Raw genomic sequence first — 23,453 nt, 5'->3', positions numbered from 1 at the left:
TTAAAGGGTACTCCCTCCGTATTTTTTTAAGAGATACACTTGGTTGGGCACGGGTCTTAAGAAGAATAAAAGAAGTGGGGTTGGGGTAGATATTTTAATAAATAAGTACATTGGGGACCATGTCTTTTTGAACAAGTGGAGGTGGGGTGGGGTGGGTGTAGTTGTAAAATTATTTTTTAATTGGATGGTGGGTCATAAAGTGTAGTAGATATATTATTTAATTAGGTGGTGGGGTTGATAAGTTACAAAAAATGACAAGTGTATCTCTTAAAAAAATACGGCCGGAAAAGGCAAGTGTATCTCTTAAAAAAATACGGAGGGAGTATATAGTAGGGCATTACTATTCGACGCCCACTTTTACGCAAAACGCCCATCTTTATTTAATGAAATGTCCCTCTTGTCCCTCTCACCCCACCCCACCCCACCTCACACACTCTCACTCACCCCCACTTCCCCCACTCACTTCCCCCACTTTCTCTCACTAGAACCACCACTAAATTCCGGCAACCACTAATTTGTCGGCCCCACCTTAGCCACCGCCATCATTGGCCCGACCACCACGTCATCATCGTGATTGAAGTGAAATTTTGGCCGAGAATGTAAATGAATTTTTATTATGTTTGTTTATTTGTTGACTATAATTAAGTTTGCTTGTTTATTTGTTGACTATAATTAAGTTAATAATTATTTAAGGAAAAAATGTTCACTTGTGTTCATTTGAAAAAATTATTTATTGACATTATAATTTATAAATGACCCTAAAAAAACCTTAATAATGCATTATTAAAAACATAATAAAAATATTAACTAAATAATAATAACAAATGTAATAAATTCGACGAAGAATTAGTTGAGGAAAAACACGTTATAACAAAAATGAAAAAACACGGAATAGGGTTGAGATCCCTATCTTGTCCTAGGGAGAAAATTGGAGTGGGAGCCCTACTCCGTGTATTGTAATGGCGACAAAAGGGAAAAAAACATGGAATAGGGTTGAGATCCGTATCTTGCCCTAGGGTTGGAATTGGGTTGGGAACCCTATTTCCGTGTTTTGTAATGGAGACAAAATAGAAAAAACACGGAATAGGACTGAAATCCCTATCTTGTCCTAGGGTGGGAATGGGAATAGGAGCCCTATTCCGTGGTTTGTATAGGCGACAAAAGCACACGGGATAGGGTTGAGATCCCTATCTTGTCCTAGGAGGGAATTGGAGTTGTAGCCCTATTCCGTGTTGTAATGGTACAAAAATGATAAACACGGAATAGGGCTGAGATCCCAATCATGTCCTAGGACAAGAATTGGGGTATGAGCCCTATTCCATGTTAACAACAGCAAGGCGACAAATCTTGAAATAAACAAACAAATCATGGAATGGGGCTGAGATCCCTATTCCTGCCTAGGTTGGGAATAGGGCTGAGCTCCCTATTTTTTCACATGGAGGGAGGGAATAGGGTTGAGATCCCTATTCATGCCTAGGGAGGGAATAGGGTTCACATCCCTATTTCGGCCTAGGGTAGGAATTGGGCTCTTAACCCTATTCCATGTAATCACATAATTAAATTTATTCTTTGAATATTTATTGTCTTGTTAGGGTAGTTTACGATTATTATCAGTCAAAAACTAAATAATTGACAAGAATAAGACTAATATTTGTTTGTTGGTTAACGCTTAAGCTAGGTGGTAATATTTTTATTTATTTTGAGTCGATATGAAATAGGTGAAACACACTAATTAGTAATTGTAGCACTTTTTATCACTAAATTTTTAAACGACGTGTATCGTTAAGTACCACGAGTACATTTAATTAATTTTTTAATTAATTGAATACGAGTAGTTTTGTTGATGGTGGTGCATGCGCCGGTTGGTATTTTGATGAATGACGATGAATTCTCCGGCAGTGGGTGGCGGAAAACAAACCAGTTAGGTGGGGGTGGTGGTGGGTGGCGGAGAAAAAAATAAGTTAGGTGGGAGTGATGGTGTCGGTGGTGGATGGCGGTGGTGGCTGCCTAAATTGGGAAAGGGGTGGGTAAATTAAAGAGAGAGAAAGTGATGTATGGGGTTGGGGTTGGGGTGGGGTTGGGGGGGGGGGGGTTTGATTTTTTTATAAGGGTAATTTTGGATTTTTACCATTAAAAAATGGGCGACATGTGTAAAAGTGGGCGTCGAATAGCGTGGCATATATAGTAAATACATGAAATTACGAGAGAAGTTTGATGAATAAATTCAAACATCAAAGATATTTCGTGAAAAAACCGATAAATATATACTCCAGTCTTATACGCATTTAAAAGTATAATAAAACAAAGAAATTAGGATCATTGAAATGATGTAATCTGGGAGAATATCAGCTCAAAAAAAGCATAAATGTAAGAATGAGATTCTGAATCGGAAGTCGGGACCATGATTTCATCCACTGAAATGCTTATTTTATGTTTGTTAATTTCTTTTTGTATTTTAGTTAAGGAATTGTTTCCTCATTTTCCTACAGAGTCTTCAGCTCGCACTAACTGAAGTCCAACTCCAACCCAATACCAAAATCTTGGTCTTGGCTATTTAGGATAAATATTTGAAATAACATATGTCCATATTACGAGTACATTACCATACTCTAGTCTACAAAAAATAATTAAGGTTTACCCTTATATGTTTGGATAATTTGTACGTGTAACGTGTTCTTTCGATGACCCTCTTAATTGAGAATGTGATTGACATATTTTTTGCACATATTTTCTCTGTGCATGTTTGTCAATGTACGACTTTAAACGTTAACATCTTTTATTATAGATAAGAATAAATTATAAAAAGTTGATATTTAAAAAATATTTTTTAAAACTAATTTAATAAGATCCCACACGACTATGTTTTTTCTTAAATATAAATCACTAAGGAAGTTAAAGGTGCTTCTGTAAATAGTGTCAAAAATTCAATTATATCATGTAAATAAGAACAGAGGAAGTATAATGTCTATTGTGAATTAATATAGTGATAAATATTACTACGTACAAAGTAATGCTTACGTTGTAGGTAAAGTAGAACTTTTATGTGCCAACATTGTATAATTGCCATAAGGTACTAACCTTGGGCAATTTTGCCTTTTTCTACCTTAACTACCTAAGATATCTTTCGTTTATTAAATAAAAATTCATTGACTTGTTGATGGGTCGGACGGACCTATCTATGGGAACAAATCAAACCCAGGCCCAAAAAAAGGGAGAACTTGATTTCTGAAAATGTAAAGCTCTGTTTAATTCAATTGATTTTGACTAAGGTTAACATAATTTATTTGAGTTTATTTTATATGAACTTATTTTTTCTAAATTGAAGTAAGTTACAATAAACTGAAACAAACAACACTGAATATTTTTGTATAAAATCCTAATTTTAAAGAAGTAAAAAATCCTTCCCTTTTTTAAGAGTGAAAAATATGAAGATGATTGTGTTATAGGATATTGGGCCGTGACGGGTTTTCCAAGTCCAGAAAGAATGGGGGAGGGGGGCATGTGATAAAAGTAACTTTGTTGTTGTTATAAAGCGACCACGCCCGTTTTGTAGCAATCATTCGGTCTACTTTCTTCTACGGAGTACTATTATTTCTACCATTTCACACTCTTTTTTCATACGGAGAACTGACTTACCTTATTATGCTCACTGCTTCTACCCTTTAATTAAGCTTTATGTTCGTTAATGATGTCATAATTACGTATCATCTTGTCTCATCTGAACATTGGGAACACAACTTAATCAATTTGGGATGCTCTTATGGTTTCTTCTGAATATAGAATGATCATCTATAAAACTAATCACTCTCTCAATCTTCCTTTTCTTTTTTAAAAAATAAGCACATTATAATTTTATGTATTTGTTTAATGCTATCATATGTTTATTGACCAAATTAAAGGTAAGAAGAGGAAGATATCGATGAAAAAAAGGCATGGTCATTGTGAAGGAGAATGTTAACTAGATTAAGTTGTGACATAATCTAAGGCTAGCGAAAGTATTCAAACAAATTATTTTTTTATTTAAAAATATACTTTGTTATGTACGCACTTGATTTATAAGATATGACTAATCGATATAAATAGGCTAAGACCCTATTATAAAAGTTTAGAACGAAATAATCTAAACTGAATTAATTCAAATACAAGTAATTGAATTGAAATGAACGGTACATATTACTAATTAAACTAAACTGGAAAATAATTCCAAAAGAACGATGCCTACATTTCCATTCCCCTTTAGAAAATAAACATTGAATTCATGTATAATCTACAATAAGAGTTGAGGGTCCAATAATAACAGTAATATTCATATTTAATTTAAGCAAATTAAGAAACATAATCATAAACTCGGGAAGGGGGAGACCCGCTCGTGCGAACTATCCACTCACGCTCACTTAATTTATTTTCTCCTCCAAAATTTGGTATTACTCCCGATGATTATGTTTTTAAATTTTATGCTATGAGACAAAAGGAATTCAAGAAATCTTAATTAAATTATTATAGTCTCCTAATAAAACAATTAACTAGTCTCCTATCATGCTTTATAAGTTATAACACTTACCTTTTTTTTCCTGAAATAAGTTATAACACTTACTTAATTGTCAGTCATCCCTAATAATATGCAATTTGGGTAAGAGGTGGTAACATGACATGAGTAAAAATCTACTACGGAGTATCCTACAATTTGTGTATCACTTGTTTATCAATTATTCCTACGTAGTAATTGTTTATATTTGTAATTATGCAACCACTTTTTATTTTTATATCTAAAACAATATTAATTAATATTAACCAATTGTAAGAAATGACACGCAAATGGTACATAGATTGTGGAACAAAAGATTCGGACTCGTGCGACATTTATTCCGTAATAAACGGTCATACCTTAAACTGTCTTTGACCAGAATAAATGTTAGAACCTGCTGGAATTTACACTGTAATAAACTGTTAGATTTCAATATTGGTTTAATCTCCAATAAGGACACTTTGGATCGGAGAAGGGGTTCCCCTTATCCTTCTCCATTTCTCCCAAAATTTCTAACCCGCTAACATGAGTCGGATAAACTAACAAAGTTTCGACCCGATAAGGCATTTCATCGTATTAAAATAAAAAAAAAAAAACATCTCGAAGACCATAGTATTAGTCAAAACCAACAAAACCTTTACAGATTTCGAAAATGATAAAGGTCGCAACATGCGACTGTAAACACAAATTTCGGAGTCTGCAAAAATAAGAGAATCGAAATATGAGACAAAATATAATTTTATTGATTTTTGAAGTTTCTGGGTACAATCTCTAATATTTTCTCCTCTGATTCGATCTCCACTTTGTATTTGACTTGGTTCACGGACTGGATTGATTTGTACTTGAATGAGGGCCTTCGGGCTTGATCTCGTTCAAGAATGTTGATGTAGAAATAGAACGGCACGTCAGTTTTGTACGCTTGTTGTTCTTCTCCCACCGGGATTATTTGATGTTGCTCACGAACTGGCTTAATCTTCTTGAATAAGGGCCTCCGGGCTTGATCTCGTCCAAGGTTGATCTTCTAGAATGGAACGGCACGTCGATTTGAATGCTTGATGTTCTTCTTCTAGGGAGAGAGTTGTGACTTGACTGGCAGGGAGAGATTTGAGAGTTTTAGGTTTTGCCGTCTCTTTCTCGATCCTCAATGGTGTTTGCTTCAATCGCCATGACATTTACAACGACGACGTCTATTGCTCCATTGGTTGGCTCATGTGACTGACCGTGGACGACTCTGTTGATGGACTCCTTTGACGGATCTTGGACCGCTCCATTGATTGGATCTTGTGATAGACTTTGAACCGCTCCATTTTTTGGCTCATGTGACGGACTCTGGATTGATGTTGGAGGGAAAAACTTATTGCATTTGTAGTCACCTTCTGGGTTTATTCGCGACGATAAGGCTGGATCAAATTGAATGGACCTTTTCTTGGCCGCCATGGTTGGATCTTGTTTCTTCATCGCCATGCGTATTTTGATTGTGGAGAAAGAGATGAGAGGTAGAAATCGTCCTACCGAGCGTGCCAAATTTGTAAACACAAATTTCGGAGTCTGCAAAAATAAGAGAATCGAAATATGTGACAAAATATAATTTTATTGATTTTTGAAGTTTCTGGGTACAATCTCTAATATTTTCTCCTCTGATTCGATCTCCACTTTGTATTTGACTTGGTTCACGGCCTGGATTGATTTGTACTTGAATGAGGGCCTTCGGGCTTGATCTCGTTCAAGAATGTTGATGTAGAAATAGAACGGCACGTCAGTTTTGTACGCTTGTTGTTCTTCTCCCACCGGGATTATTTGATGTTGCTCACGAACTGGCTTAATCTTCTTGAATAAGGGCCTCCGGGCTTGATCTCGTCCAAGGTTGATCTTCTAGAATGGAACGGCACGTCGATTTGAATGCTTGATGTTCTTCTTCTAGGGAGAGAGTTGTGACTTGACTGGCAGGGAGAGATTTGAGAGTTTTAGGTTTTGCCGTCTCTTTCTCCTCTCCCTCCAAGTGAAGTAAAAAGCCTTATTTATAGGATGAAGAGAACTTTAGGGTTTTGATGTAAACTGGGCCTTTTGTTTGAACTTAGTAGTCATGACACGTTTATAATCGTTTAACCTATTTTGTTAGGTTTAACCATTTAAAATATCCGGGTTTGATTAAAATAACTAAAATGGGCCAAAATAATTAATTTTATTGACCGTCAAATAATTATTGAGTCAATACTTTGACTTTTGACTCTAATAATATCCGACGTGGCATATTAACAAATTTTCCGTGCCTACAACGACCTTTAAGACGTGTCACAATAACGACATGCCATGCTTACGTGTCATGATTTAAATTGAAAACTCAAATATTTAACTTATACTATAACCTATTATAATTTATAAACGAATTATGTTAAAAAAAATGGGAAAAATAAAAAAAAATGCGAAAATAAAATGAAATTAGTTTCCCTTTTTGTTTGGTTGAAGATGCCGAAAAATATTGTAGCAAAGACAAAAACTGAACAGCTTTTAAGAAGGCGGATGTCTTGTATAAATAGCTTATATCCTAAGCATAAGTTCCACAATCCCACGCCATTTTCCAGCTTCCAAAATCCGAACCAAAACCCAACATATATTCTGTTTTCTACAAACCCACAAGTTACTAGAACAAAAACGGGGTAATTACCAACAACTTAACCTTAATTAAAGACAGTACTATATCAACAAAGCATGGCTGGTGCTGGTGCTGGTGCTGGTGCTTCAGAAAAGGAGAAAGAGGTTGAGGCAGTCATTATAGGCAACTACATTGAAATGGAGAAAGATGAACCAAAGCCTTCTAGCTTCAAAACCGCTCTCTCTAACCTCCTTTGGCACGGTGGTTCGACTTATGACGCTTGGTTTAGCTGTGCATCTAATCAGGTAATGTAAATGTACTAATGTATAAGGTTGCATACATCTGAACCTCTTTAATTTATAACTAATTAACTACGCGTGTGTTGTTCATATTTGTGTGATTAATGTTAGATTGTTGTTGTTGTTGTTGATGGTTGCAGGTAGCACAAGTGTTGTTGACACTGCCATACTCATTCTCACAACTAGGGATGTTATCAGGACTGTTGTTCCAGGTTTTTTATGGGATTTTAGGCAGTTGGACTGCTTATCTAATTAGCATCCTCTATGTTGAGTATAGAACCAGGAAGGAAAGAGAAAAGGTTGATTTCAGGAATCATGTCATTCAGGTAATTATTTCAATATTCATCTTTTTTTTTTTTTTTTCCGCTCCCCGTTTGTATATGTAATGCCCCCATAGCTCATCAGATCAACTTCTTAATTAGACTAATATAATGAATTGAATACAGTGGTTTGAGGTGCTAGATGGACTACTAGGGAAACATTGGAGAAACGTTGGTTTGGCATTTAATTGCACATTTCTTCTCTTTGGATCTGTCATTCAACTTATTGCCTGTGCAAGGTATCTCAATCTTAATTAATCTTAATTAAATTTGTATTAGTAGTCGTGATTATGATTATTTTATTGTTAATCTGTGTTGATTTGCAGCAACATATACTACATAAATGATAATCTGGACAAGAGAACTTGGACCTACATCTTTGGGGCGTGCTGTGCTACCACTGTCTTTATTCCTTCATTTCACAACTACAGAATTTGGTCCTTCCTTGGCTTAATCATGACCACTTATACTTCTTGGTATCTCACCATTGCCTCCATTCTTCACGGCCAGGTACCTAAGCTAGCTACAATTCAATATTAATTGTCACATTGTTTCAACTTGTTCTTGCTACTTATTTAAAATATGTAACAAATTCTTTCGGATATCTTAAAAAGTTATCATGATACTTTCCTATCCATGTCTACAATGTGGCATCTAGCTAGTTGCAACACATAATCTATGTTATGATTTAAGTAAAGTTAAATTAGTATTTTTAATTCTTTGTCAAAAGCAACACATATCCTATGCCTTAGAAAAGCTTGAGGCCGGCAACGTTTCCATGTGATCTTTTTATTACTTCACTAATCAAATATGTTACCCGACCAATCATGTGGTTTGTCTAAAGCAATCCCCTTAATAGGAGCCTAATTGCTGCCACTTAGACCATTCTAATACTTTTTAAAGAGAGAGAATTTTGCATCTTTGTATATGGATAATAATTTTTCTTCTAATAATAATCTAAAGGCTCAACCAAACTTTAGTAGGATTAATTCTAAAACTCGTAAGAATTTTATCTAATTAATTAATTTGTTGCATATTTGCATGGGATACCATGCAATGGCTAAAACCCATGTGATCTCACGTGCCGCAACCTGCCATCGTTTTTGGATTAATTAGTTTTAACTCCTATGTATATGTCGCTATTAGTCCATAAACATGCGTAAAATCCAACACCATCTAAGTTGTAAACTATAGTTTTCTACTAAACAATGTTGATCAATCTAGGTAACATAACTAGCTACTCCCTCTGTCCCTTAATACTCGCACCGTTTTGACTGGACACGCTTGCCAATGTACAACTTTGACCATCAATATCTTTAACTACATATTATAAAAACTTATAAAATATTAATATTTTGAAAATATATATTAAGATGAAGCCAACAATATATTATATACTAACATTTATTTTCATATACTAGAAATAAAATAGGGTCAAAGTGAATTATGTGAATAGTGCAAAAAGTCAAAACGGTTCGAGTATTAAGTGACAGAGGGGTTAATACTTAACCCTGGAGTATTATGTAAGAGAAGTATAATTAATAAAGTAATGTGGTTAAATATATGATTAGGTGGAAGGTGTGCAACACTCAGGGCCGACCAAGTTGGTATTATACTTCACAGGGGCCACAAACATTCTCTACACGTTTGGAGGACATGCTGTTACTGTGTAAGACAACACTCTCTATCTTGCTTGATTTTGTTTATTGATCTTTTCTTTGACCCAAGGGTAAATCTGTCTTTTCCTCTTTTGTCATTAGATGATTAGAGGGATAAATCTGTCATTTCAGGTTACCACGTACTGAAAATGACCCATCACAACTTTGTACGTTTAGACATTTTCTGACTATTATCAATGCAAAGACCAATCCTTATCTTCATAAAATACCCCTTAATTAGTAAATTTACATAAACATCATTTTTTTACCTTTAAAAAAAATGATATTTCCTCCGTTCCTAAATGTCTCATTTGAAATTTTGACACTATTTATAATAGAAGATAATCTTTTGCATTATATTTAATATATAAGAAAATACATAGCAATATGGAGTCTTGTTTGATTCGTCTCATCTCAATGAGTACTTTAACAATATGAAAATTTTATGAATTTTTAATAACACGTAGTTAGAGATATTAACAATATAAAATGTGCATTGACTAGTGTGACAAATGGAAATGGGAAGAATATTTAGGAACAGATGGAGTATTCAGTAATACGTACTATTCCGTAGGAATCTGATTTTGACACACTACCACCGTATGAGTAGTGCACTGTCATACCATAGTAGATGTGCTAAAAAAAATGGCCCTACTTCGTGTGATACAGAGTTACGGACATACAGTAGTCAGTATGTAAATAGAGATTACTCCATAATCTTTTCAGGGAGGAAGTTGATTCCTTAGGTCAACTAACATGAATTTGGTATAGCGTGCCAAGCAAAAGGTTACTGCTTTTACTAATAGGGAGTAAATTTTTTCTGCATGCATATTCATTCTTAAATGTGGAAAGTAAAGGCTCTTTTTCACTTTTTCACTCAGCTTTAGAGTTAATTTGCTCTTACTTTTATCATGCTTGTTTTGATTTACAGTAACTGTAAATCATAAATATGGGGTCCAGCTCAATTTTAACCCGTCTTTCCAACCTTTATTCACATATTTCCTGGTGTGTTGATAGGCATAGAATTAGAATGTACTGTTGCTGATGAGCCCTTGGATTTTCTTTCTGATTTGATGTACGGAGTACTAGGATTCTGTTAAGGAGCACAACCGTTACAGAGAGCATGTACTGTTTTCATTGCTCAACTATGAATAGTAGTTTAATTCATGGATAAATTTTGGTGGTTTGTTATAGGGAGGTAATGCATGCAATGTGGAAGCCACAAAAGTTCAAGGCCATATATTTACTAGCAACTCTGTATGTAATGACATTGACGTTACCCTCAGCATCAGCAGTGTATTGGGCGTTCGGAGACTTACTTCTTGATCACTCGAATGCTTTCTCTTTGCTTCCTCGGTCTCCATTCCGCGACATGGCTGTCATTCTCATGCTCATCCACCAGGCATGCATGCATGATCCATTTTTATACACAACATTTTTAACCAATTGACTAATAATAATATTAACATTTTCTTTTTAATATATGTATCATGTAATGCAGTTTATAACCTTTGGGTTTGCGTGTACACCCTTGTATTTCGTATGGGAGAAGGCAATAGGTTTACATGACTGTAAGAGCATGTGTAAACGGGCAGCGGCCAGGCTTCCAGTTGTGATCCCAATTTGGTTCTTAGCCATCATTTTCCCTTTCTTCGGTCCCATTAATTCTGCTGTTGGATCACTCCTTGTTAGCTTCACCGTCTACATTATCCCCGCCTTAGCTCACATGTTCACCTTCCGTTCTGCTGCTGCTCGAGAGGTATACTCGTTTTGACTTTTTACACTATTCATCTACTAACTTTGACCATATAATTTTACTAATGGTCGGTGTGTGTTTGCCTGTAATTATACAGAATGCGGTGGAGCAACCGCCTAAATTTCTAGGAAGGTGGACAGGAGCATTTGCCTTCAACATATTTGTGGTAGTATGGGTGTTTGTGGTAGGGTTTGGGTTTGGTGGATGGGCTAGCATGATCAATTTTGTTCACCAAATTGACACCTTTGGTTTGTTTACTAAATGTTACCAGTGCCCTTCACCTAAGGTTGCCAATGTCACCGCTCCTCCGCCTTCCCCGGCTAGCCTCAACCACACTCAGCACCTTCTCCATCGTCTTTGATCGATTTTGCTCCCGATATCATCTACTGATCAATTACGTGCTTTACGAGTTCAATCCTACCGAATGTTTGGTTTGCCATAGTCTTGACTCTTAGAGTCTCCACCTAATGCTCAAAATGAACCCAACAATGAGTCTTAGGGGAAGGTGGATGCATGGCTTAACATGGTTGAGATCTAAATGAGTTAGGACAAAGGAAATTTGTAGTTTAGAAATGTTTGCTATGATTTTGAGAATCTCTTGTATGAAATATCTGAGAGTATGTAACTTAGCGATGAGTATTGACTTCTCCAAAAATGGATCGATATGCAATCTCTTTTATGACAACATTTTTCTCTAAATAATGTTGTGATATACGGAGTACTTGGAAAGCATTAAGAAAAGTTTATGACAACTATCTCCAATTGTAATACTCCGTAATTCCTATGCAATGTGGAGTTTAGGAGATTTTGGTTGTTAAACATGAGCCGTAAGTCCGTAACACACTAACACGGCTGACTCCAAGCTCGTGCCGAATTTCAAATGATGTGCACATGCGCAGTCCATGGACATCAATGTTCCTCTTATATCGTGTCAAAGATTAAAAACGGGCTTGTACCAGGTCATACCTATTACGTGGCTAGGCTACAACCCGACCCATTTATATTTCTATTCCTTGTTTAGGCCTCACAAGATAAACTTACGTGTTTGTTTACACCCAATTTATAATCTCCACTCTCTAGCGCTCGGTCCTAACAAGATAAAGTCCGGCCCATATGACGTTTTCCCAGGACGACAAGTTATAAAACCACTTTCACATTTCAACTTGGCCTACATTTTGTGTGCGTACCACTACTGTCAAGGGTGGAGTAGAATATTTGAGCCAAGTTATTAAAAGAGCAATGTTTAACGAGTAGCGCAGGAGAAGAAATGAAAAAAAAAATAATCTATTTTTCAAGAAGCATCTTTATTATCTCTATTACATAAGGGATAAGGGGAGGGTATTTGGTAATTTTACTTTTGGTATCCCCCATGTGAAAGTCTAACATGTCCATACTAACCATAAATTATATTAACAATAAGTATTAAATACAATAAAAAGAAAAAAAGAAAAAAAAATCAATAGCCACAATAAATAACGCCATAAAGGAAAAAAGTCAGAAAAAAATAAGGAAAACTACAAAAAAGTAACTTAATCACAATAAAAATAACCACAAATTACTCTACTAATCAGCATCTAAAAAAATAAATTACTCTACTAATGAAACAACAAGTAAAGTCAACATTAAACAGAGATTTTTTTTACCAAATACTTCATTATAGCTAAACTTAACCCACCAAAACCAGGCCAGAAATTAAAAAGGAATTTTATTTTACGAAATACTTAATTACAACCAACTAACCCATCGTAATGACATAAAAATAATAAATAAATAAGTCAAAAAACCAATCAATTACCCTTTAATTTTCTCCTCCATAATGTATGTTTGTTAATGTTAAATTGCTAATAACTTGGAAAAAGATGACAAATCGTTTATTTCTCTCCATTTTAATTCATAAACCCTTTATTCTCTCCATTTTAATTCAAAAAAAAAAACTATGCTGCAGTCGAAATGATGGAACAACGCTCAATGATGCAGTCCAAATAATCCACTCAACGACAATCTTTCTCTACTCGCTACCAAAACCTAATTTTTGAAATCCTTTTTTCCAATTTCTCTAAGAAAAAAGTCAATCAATTTCTGAAATCATTTTTTCCCAACTTCTCTAAGCCACACTATTTATATGTTAATTTTCTTTACTTTTAGTACTACAATTTAGATTTTTCGTCGTAAAATATGTGTACTACATTGTTTAACTATGTAAATACTAGAGACTATATCTATTTTTTCTTCATATGAACTTTTTGAACATTTTTTCTAGCATATTATTTATTGTAATTAATTGCCATAACGCGAATTTTAGTTTTTATATAACCTCGCACACATAGCGTGCATATAAGACTAGTATTATATAAGTCAGAAGTTGAGGGCTTTTTGGTAATCACACTTTTCGTGTCCCCCACATAAAATACAAAACTACCCTTCATAGGTTTACTGTTTCAACGCTACTGTAAAATTATAACCCTAATTATTTCGTGTCCCTTTCACCGCACACACCACACTCTCTCTCTACTCCATCGTCTTCCGATTTCTTCTACTCCCCCAAAACCTTCTCCCCGCTTCATTCTCTCCTCCGCCTCTCGCAGTCGCCATCACCGTCTGGTAGACCTGTCAAAAATCGACCCGACCCGAACCCGACCCGAAAAAACTGGGTCCTGAACAAGATTTTGTGACCCTTAACCGGATTTTATCCGAACCCGAACAACCCGAAAAGTAATGGGTCAAAACCCGACCGAATCCATTTTGGACCCGACCGATTGAAAATCATTGTATTTATAGTAATAAATGAGATTATGAGAAAATTTAAGCATAGTAAACAAGTTGTTTTCACTATTGTTGTGTGTAATATGATTTTGATTTGAATTATACGCCATTTTATGGTTGAATTTGACTAAATATAAACTTGTGTAGGAATTTTTTTTAATTTTTGCACATATTTTGTATATTTATCACCTAAATTAATGAAAATATAATGCAAGTTTTAAAATCTCTCAACCCGTTGGGTGGACCCGAACCCGAAAGTGACCGACCCGATTCAACCCGAACCCGAAAATAATTTTTTACAACCCGACCCGATCAACCCGTTTGACAGGTCTACCGTCTGGTCTTCTCTATGTTCGTCCGCCACTGTTAAGGTTCGATGAACCCTAAAACAACCTCTATGTTGGTGAGTTGCGATTTCCGACTTACGAACTTCGAACCCCAAAAAATCAACTCTCAGTTAATTGGGAATCCCGCTCTCCAGATCCAATTATCCCTAAGAAACCCTCTTTTAGTTAATTCAGAATCATTCTCTTTAGATTCGATGAAGCTGATTCCCTCTCTTCCTCTAATCTGTCGTGAGTTCTAGAAATTGGGGAGTTTTGAGGGTTTCTCTTATTTTGGATTTCATTTTTTTTTTGTTTCTGAATTAGTGTGAAACGGTATTGAAAATTTGGGAGAAAAATCCGAGGGAGGTTAGTAAAATTTTGCGTTTCCCTTGAAGACTATTAAACTTCACCATCCTTGCAAGTTAACGAATTTATGGATTGGTGGATCTCTTACGATTATAATACAAGGTACGCCATTGAATTAATTATTTATGAATTTATTATTATGGTTCTGTATCAATCGAGCTTTATGATCATTTTAATTAAATGCAAAATTACAATGTTTTGGCCTCTGTGCGTGATGGAGGATTACCATCATCTTTTTCTACTGCTGCTCATGACTTTATTTTCTCATGTTTATCAAATTATGACCTCCACATTTTTTTCTCATTCTCTCTAGAAAATTCTCACGACCACTGAAGATAGGAGCAACGATTTCAACGTTCTACAATGCCGCCAACGCAATGGAGGATCCTGCAATTCCAATTCATCCTCGAAATTCAAAGTAATTATCTCTTATTTTTAATTTTCTGGGTTTTATTTCAGTTTTAGGGTTTTAATTCCAATTCCAATTTTTTTTTTCCAGTTTTTGTTGCAGGTTAATATTGATCTTAATTTGTTGATTTCTGCTTAGTTTCTTCATAAAGAGCTTCCTATACGAATTGCTCGCAGAGCTATTGAACTTGATAATGCGTAATTGAATTTGGGTGAGATTTCAACAATTTTGTTTAAATTTTCATTTTTTTCCAATTGATTCTTGAGATATTGTTGATTTGATGTGTTTTTTCCGATTTTTGTTTGAATTTCTTAACAGGCCCAGAAGCTTAATTAAGGATTACAGGCAAAAAATTATTACGCATTATCAGGTAATTTATCAGGTTTCTGAGTCTTAGGATATTCTTTGAAGTTATGGAGTTACCAATTGTGGCATTGTTGTTTTAATGTTCTGAAATAAATAAATCTGAAATAATGGTCTTCAATGTCTTTGAATTTTTAGCTTTTGGGTTACCGGAGTTAATGACATTTGGTGCCCCTGGCTTTTCTTTGCATCTATTTGGGTTTGATTATGATTTGGTTTTCTTCTGAAATTTCAATGTTTTCCTTTGAAAAAATTGGTTATCGTGTTTAATTTTCAATTCGATGTTTCTGGTGATGAAGTAAGAACATGATATTTGAAATTTTGAATAACCAAGACAATTAGTTTATTAGTTCTCTTAATTTTGTTAATTTTTTTTTTGCTAAGTAAGTAAGGAATATTTTTTTTTAATATCATTAGTTCTCTTAATTTTCTTAAATTTATAAATTGTTGCTGCCACAAAAATAGGAAGTAGTAAGTTATAATTATTTATTTTAGTAAAGTTAAAATTAAAATATCTTTTGGTAAAAAATGAAGGACTTTTGAAGGTGGCTGATTTTGGGTTGGCAAACTTCTGCAGTAACAAACACATGCAACCACTAACTAGCCGTGTTGTAACTATGTGGTATCGTCCTCTTGAACTTCTACTAGGGGCAACAGATTATGGACCGTCTGTTGATCTCTGGAGTTTTGTTTGTGTATTTGCAGAAGTTCTTCTTCGAAAGCCTCTCCTTCAAGGGAGAACTGAGGTGATTACTTTTACCGAGCTTATGATTTTCCACTACCCAATTTCATCATTTTTGAAGGAGTGAAATTTTTAGCAAATTGATTTTCATGCCAAACCTTGAGCAAAATTGTCTTACTTGATGAACAGGTTGAACAACTGCACAAAATCTTTAAGCCATGTGATTCTAGGTTCCCCCACCTGATTACTACTGGAAGAAATCTAAACTTCCTCATGCTACACTTTTTAAGCCACAACAGCGTCGCGAGAGTTCTCTAATGGTGACCTGTAAAGAGATGCTAGTGGACCTTATTGATACTTTACTCTTCGTGGAGCCACACAAGCGTGGAAACGCTTCTTCTGCTCTATGTTCTAAGGTATTAGGAGTACTTAGTTTGATTCAAATTCATCCCTTTCAAATATTTCCTTCACGGTGTAGTTTAATGTTAATGACAATGTCACTTAATCTCTTCTAATCTTGGATATTTTTTGGTCTAATTGTCAGTATTTCAGCAACAAACCCTATGCGTGCGATCCATCAACTTTGCCAATATATCCACTTAACAAAGAAATTGATGCAAATGGTCGTGATGACGCTAGAAGGTAATGTTTTCTTCTTTCACCCTTTGATAAGGAGCTAGACAGTATTCTTAAACATTCAACTAGGGTATATGCCTTTAAAGCCCCCCTTTTTTGGCCGTTTTTCCTGTTTCGCATAGTTCATCTCTTTAAATTATACTCTTCTTCTGTTACACTTTCATTTGATTATTTGCATTGGTCTCTGATGCATGAATGTGATTAGGGATGGCAACGACCAACGGGTAGGATATGGACCGGATACTCTAGGATCCATATCCGTTTTTTAGGCAAGGATCCATATCCTACCCGAATCCGCTGGGTAATGAAATTGAGGATCCAGATCCTACGGATCCGGGTCCAAAACGGGTCCAAAACGGATCCTAACTTATTTTTTCATCAAACGACCCTAATTTTAAGTTTAACCTTAAAACATAGTTTAATAAAACTTCAATAACAATGCTATTTTTCCATACAAGCATTCACTAAAATCAAATTTAACAAATCTAACATAAATAATATTAAAGTTCAACAAACTTCAATAATGCTACAATTCTTAATTCTTAACAAACTATAATGTTACATCTTCCATTCTTCACTTGGTCCATCTACCAACTCAAAGAGGGCTATTCTTCATCACTACTAACATCATCAATATCCTAAAACAAAGAAAAATCAACATGAGAGCTACATTTTCACAAAAGAGGCACCAAATTATGTTTCACCACAATATATTAAGAATTCGAGCCAACAACAAAACAACACAAATAAAAACAAATTCATCAAAACAAAAAAAATAAAAACGTAATTAGATTTGAGCAAACAATAATTAAGAATTCGAGCAAATAACCGAGTAAACTGAGCAAGAATTAAAGCAACTAACTGTGAGGGGGGTCGAAAAAGCGCGAGGCTAATGCGTGACCTTGTCCCTCGTGGGCGTGACGATTCTTTTTATTCAATCAAGTGTAATTGGATTTCCTGTGAGTATACACCCAATTGACTAGTAATATAGGAGTCGCCATTCAGTTTTTAACGACAATGAGAAAAACTGACAAAACCCGGTTATCGTGACATAAAGGGAGTGCAATTATGTTTGACCACGACGACCGTAGGTTCCCTTGTGATCCATGGTGTGGGGATCTCTCAATATACACCCGCAAGGTAGAGATTGAGGGTTCGGGGGACTGTAACTACCGAGAGGAGTAATTCGCTCGTCGATAACTCCAGAGGCAGGATATCCTTACTAGCTCAGCATAAATAATTGAAGGGACATGCGTTAACTATTAAACTAATCTGAGTTGATTTTAGCAATATGCAACATATAATACTAATTCGATCGTGATTATCTGATTTAAATGGCATTAAGGGACCTAGCATGATAATCCGATTTCCCAAAAATATTATATTTGTTAGGCGTGATAGAACAATCATATTAGGTTAGTTTAACAGTTCATAAAAAGGGCGAGGAAAGCAGTTAAATCATCGAAAAGGGACACATCACGACGCACCCTTGAGAGGTGCGTCAGGGTTCTCAGAAAACTAACCACTTTGACTTTGCTATTTCTCCTTTTTGTTTAACGAATCTCGATTATGGGACAGGATACGTTCTGTTCGATTTATGGATCGATTGCGACAGAACGCGTGAACAGTTTCGCAGCGAGAGGCTTAGGCTAAGGGGTTTAGAGTTAATACTCAGAATATATTATGTGTTGTTGTGTGTTGTTTCACGTCGAAACTAGGGGCCTATTTATAGGGAAGAGTTCGTGGAAAGATAGGATTGCAGAGTTCTAATCCATAAAGAATTAGGAAAAGAGACGTACCCAGGTACTTTCAGCGCCCAGGCCTGGGCGCCGAAGATTTCGGCGCCCAGAGCCAGGCGTTGAAAATAGGGTCTGGGCAGTTTTGTTTAGTCAGATTCGGATTCCTAAAATCCGTAGAGTTTGAGATTAATTCGAGTCTCTTAGCGCGTATCAATTTTGTGACGGAATGCGTCTGGGCCCGTTATGAACTCTAGGCTCGCTAGGATTTTAACTAATACGTAACTCTTATTTCCGAATCCTATTAGGAATAGGATTCTCGCGGTTTTCTATCTCATTTAGGATTTATGTTGGAGTGCAACACCTAATTCTAACAGGTTTCTATCTTTTATGATTTGCCACTTTTAGACGCTACCTTTTACGGCAGTTACTATTTTTAGCAGGTTTCCATAAATAGCAGGTTTCGGGTGAAATGAAATAGGGAATCGAGATTCATTTATTTTATAGGAGATGCGTTGTCAAGTGGAGTTTTTATGCTTTCATCATCGAACCTTTCCCTTGCGGGAATGGGGACAAAAGTAGGTGTCTACAGTTAGCCCCCACTTTGACTGAGTCTTGGAGTAAGACGATGGTCAAAGTATTAGACGGAGTGCGTCACACAAGCCATGGTGTATGTGACCTTTTTTGCGAGGGTCTCACGAGCCCCCGAGTGATAACATTTGACTTAAGGGTCATCACTTGAAGTGTCGACATATCCCTCACGTGTCATTGGGATTTGTCAACTGATAGTATAGAAACTTCCTCACTTTGTCATTGGAAGGATCTAAAGATGCGTAGAAACTCCCTCACTTTGTCATTGGGAGTAACTACAGATGTTTTCGAAATTAAAGCTGTAAAGTGTAATTGGGCCTGGCCAAGCCCAATCACAAGGTAAAACGTTTTTAAAGATTCTCATTTTCAGGGCTAGCTAAACGAGAAAACCCCCTTGTTTTTATAGGAAGTAAAACGAAGGAAAATCCAACAAACCAATCCTTTAATTTTTGGAAAAAGGGAAAACCAATAAAAGTTATCGCTGCAGCGACTAAGGACCTGCGCTGTTAGTGACGCAGACCCCGCCCGCTGAAGGTGGGCGAGCCTGTCCGCTGAGGGTGGACCCCCCGTCCGATAGAAGTGGACGAATCTGTTTGATGTTTTTTGAAAATAAGGACCTACGCGGTTTGTGACGTAGACCCCGCCGGCTGAAGATGGCGAACCTGTCCGCTGAGGGTGGACCCCCCGTCCGATAGAAGTGGACGAATCTGTTTTGATGTTTTTGAAAATAAGTGTAATACCCCAATATTTTATACTTTCATAACATATATTTGTTTTAGAGTATTGTGTAAAATTTCGGATTTATAGTAGTTATTTCTTTAAAGTTCCGGAAAGAAAAAAAGAGACCTTATTTACTATTAATAGAACTCTCATATGTATATATATATACTCTTTTAAACCCTAAAAGTATTATGGCCGTCAAATTAGTTTTATATATCTCCTACTTAATTCCTCTTCTTTCTACTTACTGTGGATTGTGCGTGAGGAGCAAAGAAATAAAATTCCTTGATTTTATTTTGGTTATCAAAGAGATTAAGCTCATGCGCATCCTATCATCATTGAGCAGCAGCCGCCCGCATCCCGTACCCGATTGTTTTAAAAGTTCGCTTGAATTTAACTATTTGGTATTATTATTCGGAAAGGTAATCACTGCATGTCTACCCCTTTGAGATTCTAGTCTATATACTAGCCGTAACCAAGTGTAGTTGTATTGGAATAGTAAAGTACTTACTGTTTATGTGTGTTTATATGATTTCATGTTATTATATTGGATGGTAGATGCGTGTAATTGCTTTGCGTGACTTACTTTTGATATACTTGCGCTTGATCGTATTGCAAATAGTTAAATTAATTAGTTTATAGTAGTAGCACTTTTATTTCGTGTAGATTATATTGGCGGGATGTTATACAAATTCAGTTAATATTGGAAAATTCAATATCGGTATTATATTTGAGATTGATCGTATCATATTATGGGATTGATCCATAGTTATATTTGGGTACTAGTTTTATTACTTAAAGGAGTGATATTATTATATTGAATGAGTTACATTATTTGGGAATTTGTGCCGTTATTGAGAAGTATAGATTCTTAACCCTAAATGGGTGTTGATCATGTTGATCATATTATGAGAAAAGGTTTGAGAATAATTATTACATTTTTGGTTTGAGGCTCAGCGTTATAGACCTTAGTCCTTGGCATGTTGGTAAGGAGATGATAACCATTAGTAGAGGAGCAAGATACAATCTTTATTATTTTCTTAATATCTCCAAAAGTGGGATTTGGTCCAAAAGTAGCCTTGACTCAGAGAGTCTTTCTAGTAGCTATTGAGAGTTTTAAGTTTTTATACTTATTGGTTTATTTATTCGAATCACCCATGTCCAAGGCTAGGTATAGAACAAAGAGCAAATATGGCACCTATTGGTTTAAGTAAGTCTAGTAGAGGAAAGAATTGTATCAATATATTTGAGGTTCATATGAAGAGGAGATTAACAGTTTCCGTAGAGTACGTAGTTAGTTTTATCTTTGGGATCGTACTTGAAATGTGGTTTCATACTACATTGTTTACATGAGACTTTATTGTTCTATATTAGTATGTTTCTGTTTGTAACAGGTGATTACTCAGCTTTTGCTGACGTGTGTGTTTATTTGTTATGTGTGTTTGTGGCCATGTCTTTTTCTTATGGTGGCCCTGCGACGACCCTTTTGGAATTTGTCCTCTATGGTGAGCAGTCAAGATTGACTGAAGTAGATTGATCGTGAAAGATCGCATTTCAAGATGAAGGAGCTCCAGTATTATCGTTCTGCCTTTTATGACAGTTTTATATTTTTCAGTTGTAGATAGACCACCTAGTAATTGAGTTGTAACAGTTTAAGTCTTGTAAGCCTAAGCACTTGACAATGTGGTCAAGTGTGGCGGTGATACCTCCGATCTACGACTTGGATAATATTTATATTTCCGATACGATCCATATTTCCGTTTCCGGCAATATCATCATTTCCGGAGTATTCACTTGCTTGTGACGATCTCAGCTCCCACTGAAACCAAGATCCGTCGATTCCGAATATCCATAGATAGAGTATTTAATTCCATTAAATACTTGATCCGTTTACGTACTATTTGTGTGACCCTACGGGTTCAGTCAAGAGTAAGCTGTGGATTAATATCATTAATTCCACTTGAACTGAAGCGGCATCTAGCTAGGCATTCAGCTCACTTGATCTCACTGAATTATTAACTTGTTAATTAATACTAAACAGCATTTATTAGACTTAACATTGAATGCATACTTGGACCAAGGGCATTATTTCCTTTAGATACCCATCTGGTCCTGGTGCTTTTAGTGCCCCAAGTTGCTTGACCACCATGTCGATCTCCACCGTAGAGCATGGTCTTGAAAGTGATTCCTATTCTCGCACTGGAAGTTCTTGGAATATATCATTAGGAATTACAGAATGGTGGGGATAGCTCTCTTCTGTGAATAATTTCGTAAAGAAGTTCACAAAGTGGGCCTTGACCAGCTCCTTATCAAATATCCACGAGTCATTGGCATCTCGAATAGCCACCACCTTATTCCTCCACTGTTTGATTACGGTGCTGAGATGAAAGAAAGAGGTGTTGCGATCACCATTTTTGAGCCACTCCACTCGAGCCTTTTGATACCAGAGAATCTCCTCCTTTTCCATTACTTCATCGAGCTCTTTTCTAAGTTTTGCCTCAAGCTTTAGCAATCCCTGTCAGGATTCGAGGATAATATTTTTTGAATACCATCAATCCTTGCGATGATTGATTTTTTTTGCCAAAAAATATTACCAAATATTTCCTTGTTCCAATCTTGAAGATCACCAGATAGTTTAGTCAAGGCTGGGACTAGCTGGCTGTCTCAATCCCACTTCTCGATTATGAACTCACTAAACTTTTCATGTTTCAACCACATAGCTTGAACTCGGAACGGTTTGTTAATGGCCTGTAATGGGACAAAGCCATTAGGGGAGATAAGAAGAGGACAATGATCCGATTGTATCGCCGGTAGATGTTTCACCTTAGCAGTTTCGAACCGAACACCCCATTCACCATTGCAAAGAGCTCGGTCAAGTCTCCCACTTTGTCTTGTTTCTGGAGTAACTCCTCTCGACCAAGTGTGTGCTGCCCCTGAAAACTCTACTTCAATCAATTGCATATCATCAATCCATGCATTAAACCGGGCAGACCTCCGATTTGTCTCATTGCATGACTTGTTTCTTTCCGAAGGGAATCGGGTATCATTGAAATCTCCTGCAATTAGCCAAGGCTTATTGTGAGTGGACGCAAATTCTTTTAACTCGTCCCATAGTTCCCTTCGTTTCATAGGGTCTGGACTGGCGTAAACCGCCGTAAAATACCAGGGGGTATCCCCAACTCTCTTAATGTCCATTGTTATATGCTGTTCATGTTTCAAGATAGGTTCAACTGTCACCAACTCCGGTTTCCAGAAAATCCAAATTCCGCCACTGACCCCTGGGCATCAACACGAGTATGCCCTGCATAACCCAAAATAGTCGATATCTTTTGTGCTTGTTGTCCTCCCATGTGCGTTTCTATTAAAGCAATCACATTTGGTCGGTTGGTTCGAACAACATCTTTGAGTGCCGAGATGAAGTTGTGGTTCCCCGCTCCTTGGACATTCCATACCCTACAAGATATTGGTACAGAGTTCGGACAAAGATTTGGTATTGTGTCTTCCATAAAAACAGGTGGGCTAGTGAAAGAGGTCAAATAGGCTTGACTTATTAAGCGCATGATACGCTTTACTTCATTGGGTAGCAACAGTGTCAATACCAACTCCGGCATCTCCGATGAGTGATCCTCCCACGAGTCCGTCCTGACCTCCAGAATGTGGGTCAGGGGGTTCGCTGTGACCATGTATAGATCGCTCGTAGGTTTCCCCAC

The 23,453-nt window shown here is 36.3% G+C and overlaps 2 protein-coding genes across 2 annotated transcripts; one reads left to right on the top strand and one right to left on the bottom strand.

Annotated features, from left to right (window-relative positions):
- The first annotated feature begins 7,069 nt into the window (after positions 1-7,069).
- On the top strand, positions 7,070-11,836 carry LOC110775270 (auxin transporter-like protein 2). The gene is made up of 8 exons (XM_021979877.2): positions 7,070-7,423; positions 7,558-7,743; positions 7,864-7,976; positions 8,064-8,247; positions 9,309-9,406; positions 10,590-10,797; positions 10,897-11,154; positions 11,249-11,836. The coding sequence occupies exons 1-8, from the start codon at positions 7,235-7,237 to the stop codon at positions 11,510-11,512; spliced, it is 1,500 nt and encodes a 499-aa protein (XP_021835569.1). The 5' UTR covers positions 7,070-7,234; the 3' UTR covers positions 11,513-11,836.
- A 10,095-nt stretch (positions 11,837-21,931) lies between these two features.
- Positions 21,932-22,938, bottom strand: LOC130472189 (uncharacterized). The gene is made up of 2 exons (XM_056842682.1): positions 22,567-22,938; positions 21,932-22,258 (listed from the first exon to the last, which is right to left on the bottom strand). Exons 1-2 carry the CDS (start codon positions 22,936-22,938, stop codon positions 21,932-21,934), a joined length of 699 nt encoding a protein of 232 aa, XP_056698660.1.
- Positions 22,939-23,453: the final 515 nt, after the last annotated feature.

This window comes from Spinacia oleracea, chromosome 4, assembly GCF_020520425.1.
Source record: "Spinacia oleracea cultivar Varoflay chromosome 4, BTI_SOV_V1, whole genome shotgun sequence".
Taxonomy (NCBI): domain Eukaryota; kingdom Viridiplantae; phylum Streptophyta; class Magnoliopsida; order Caryophyllales; family Amaranthaceae; genus Spinacia; species Spinacia oleracea.
The sequence above is the reverse complement of the archived record's forward strand: the minus strand, read 5'-3'. Positions and strand labels throughout refer to the sequence as shown.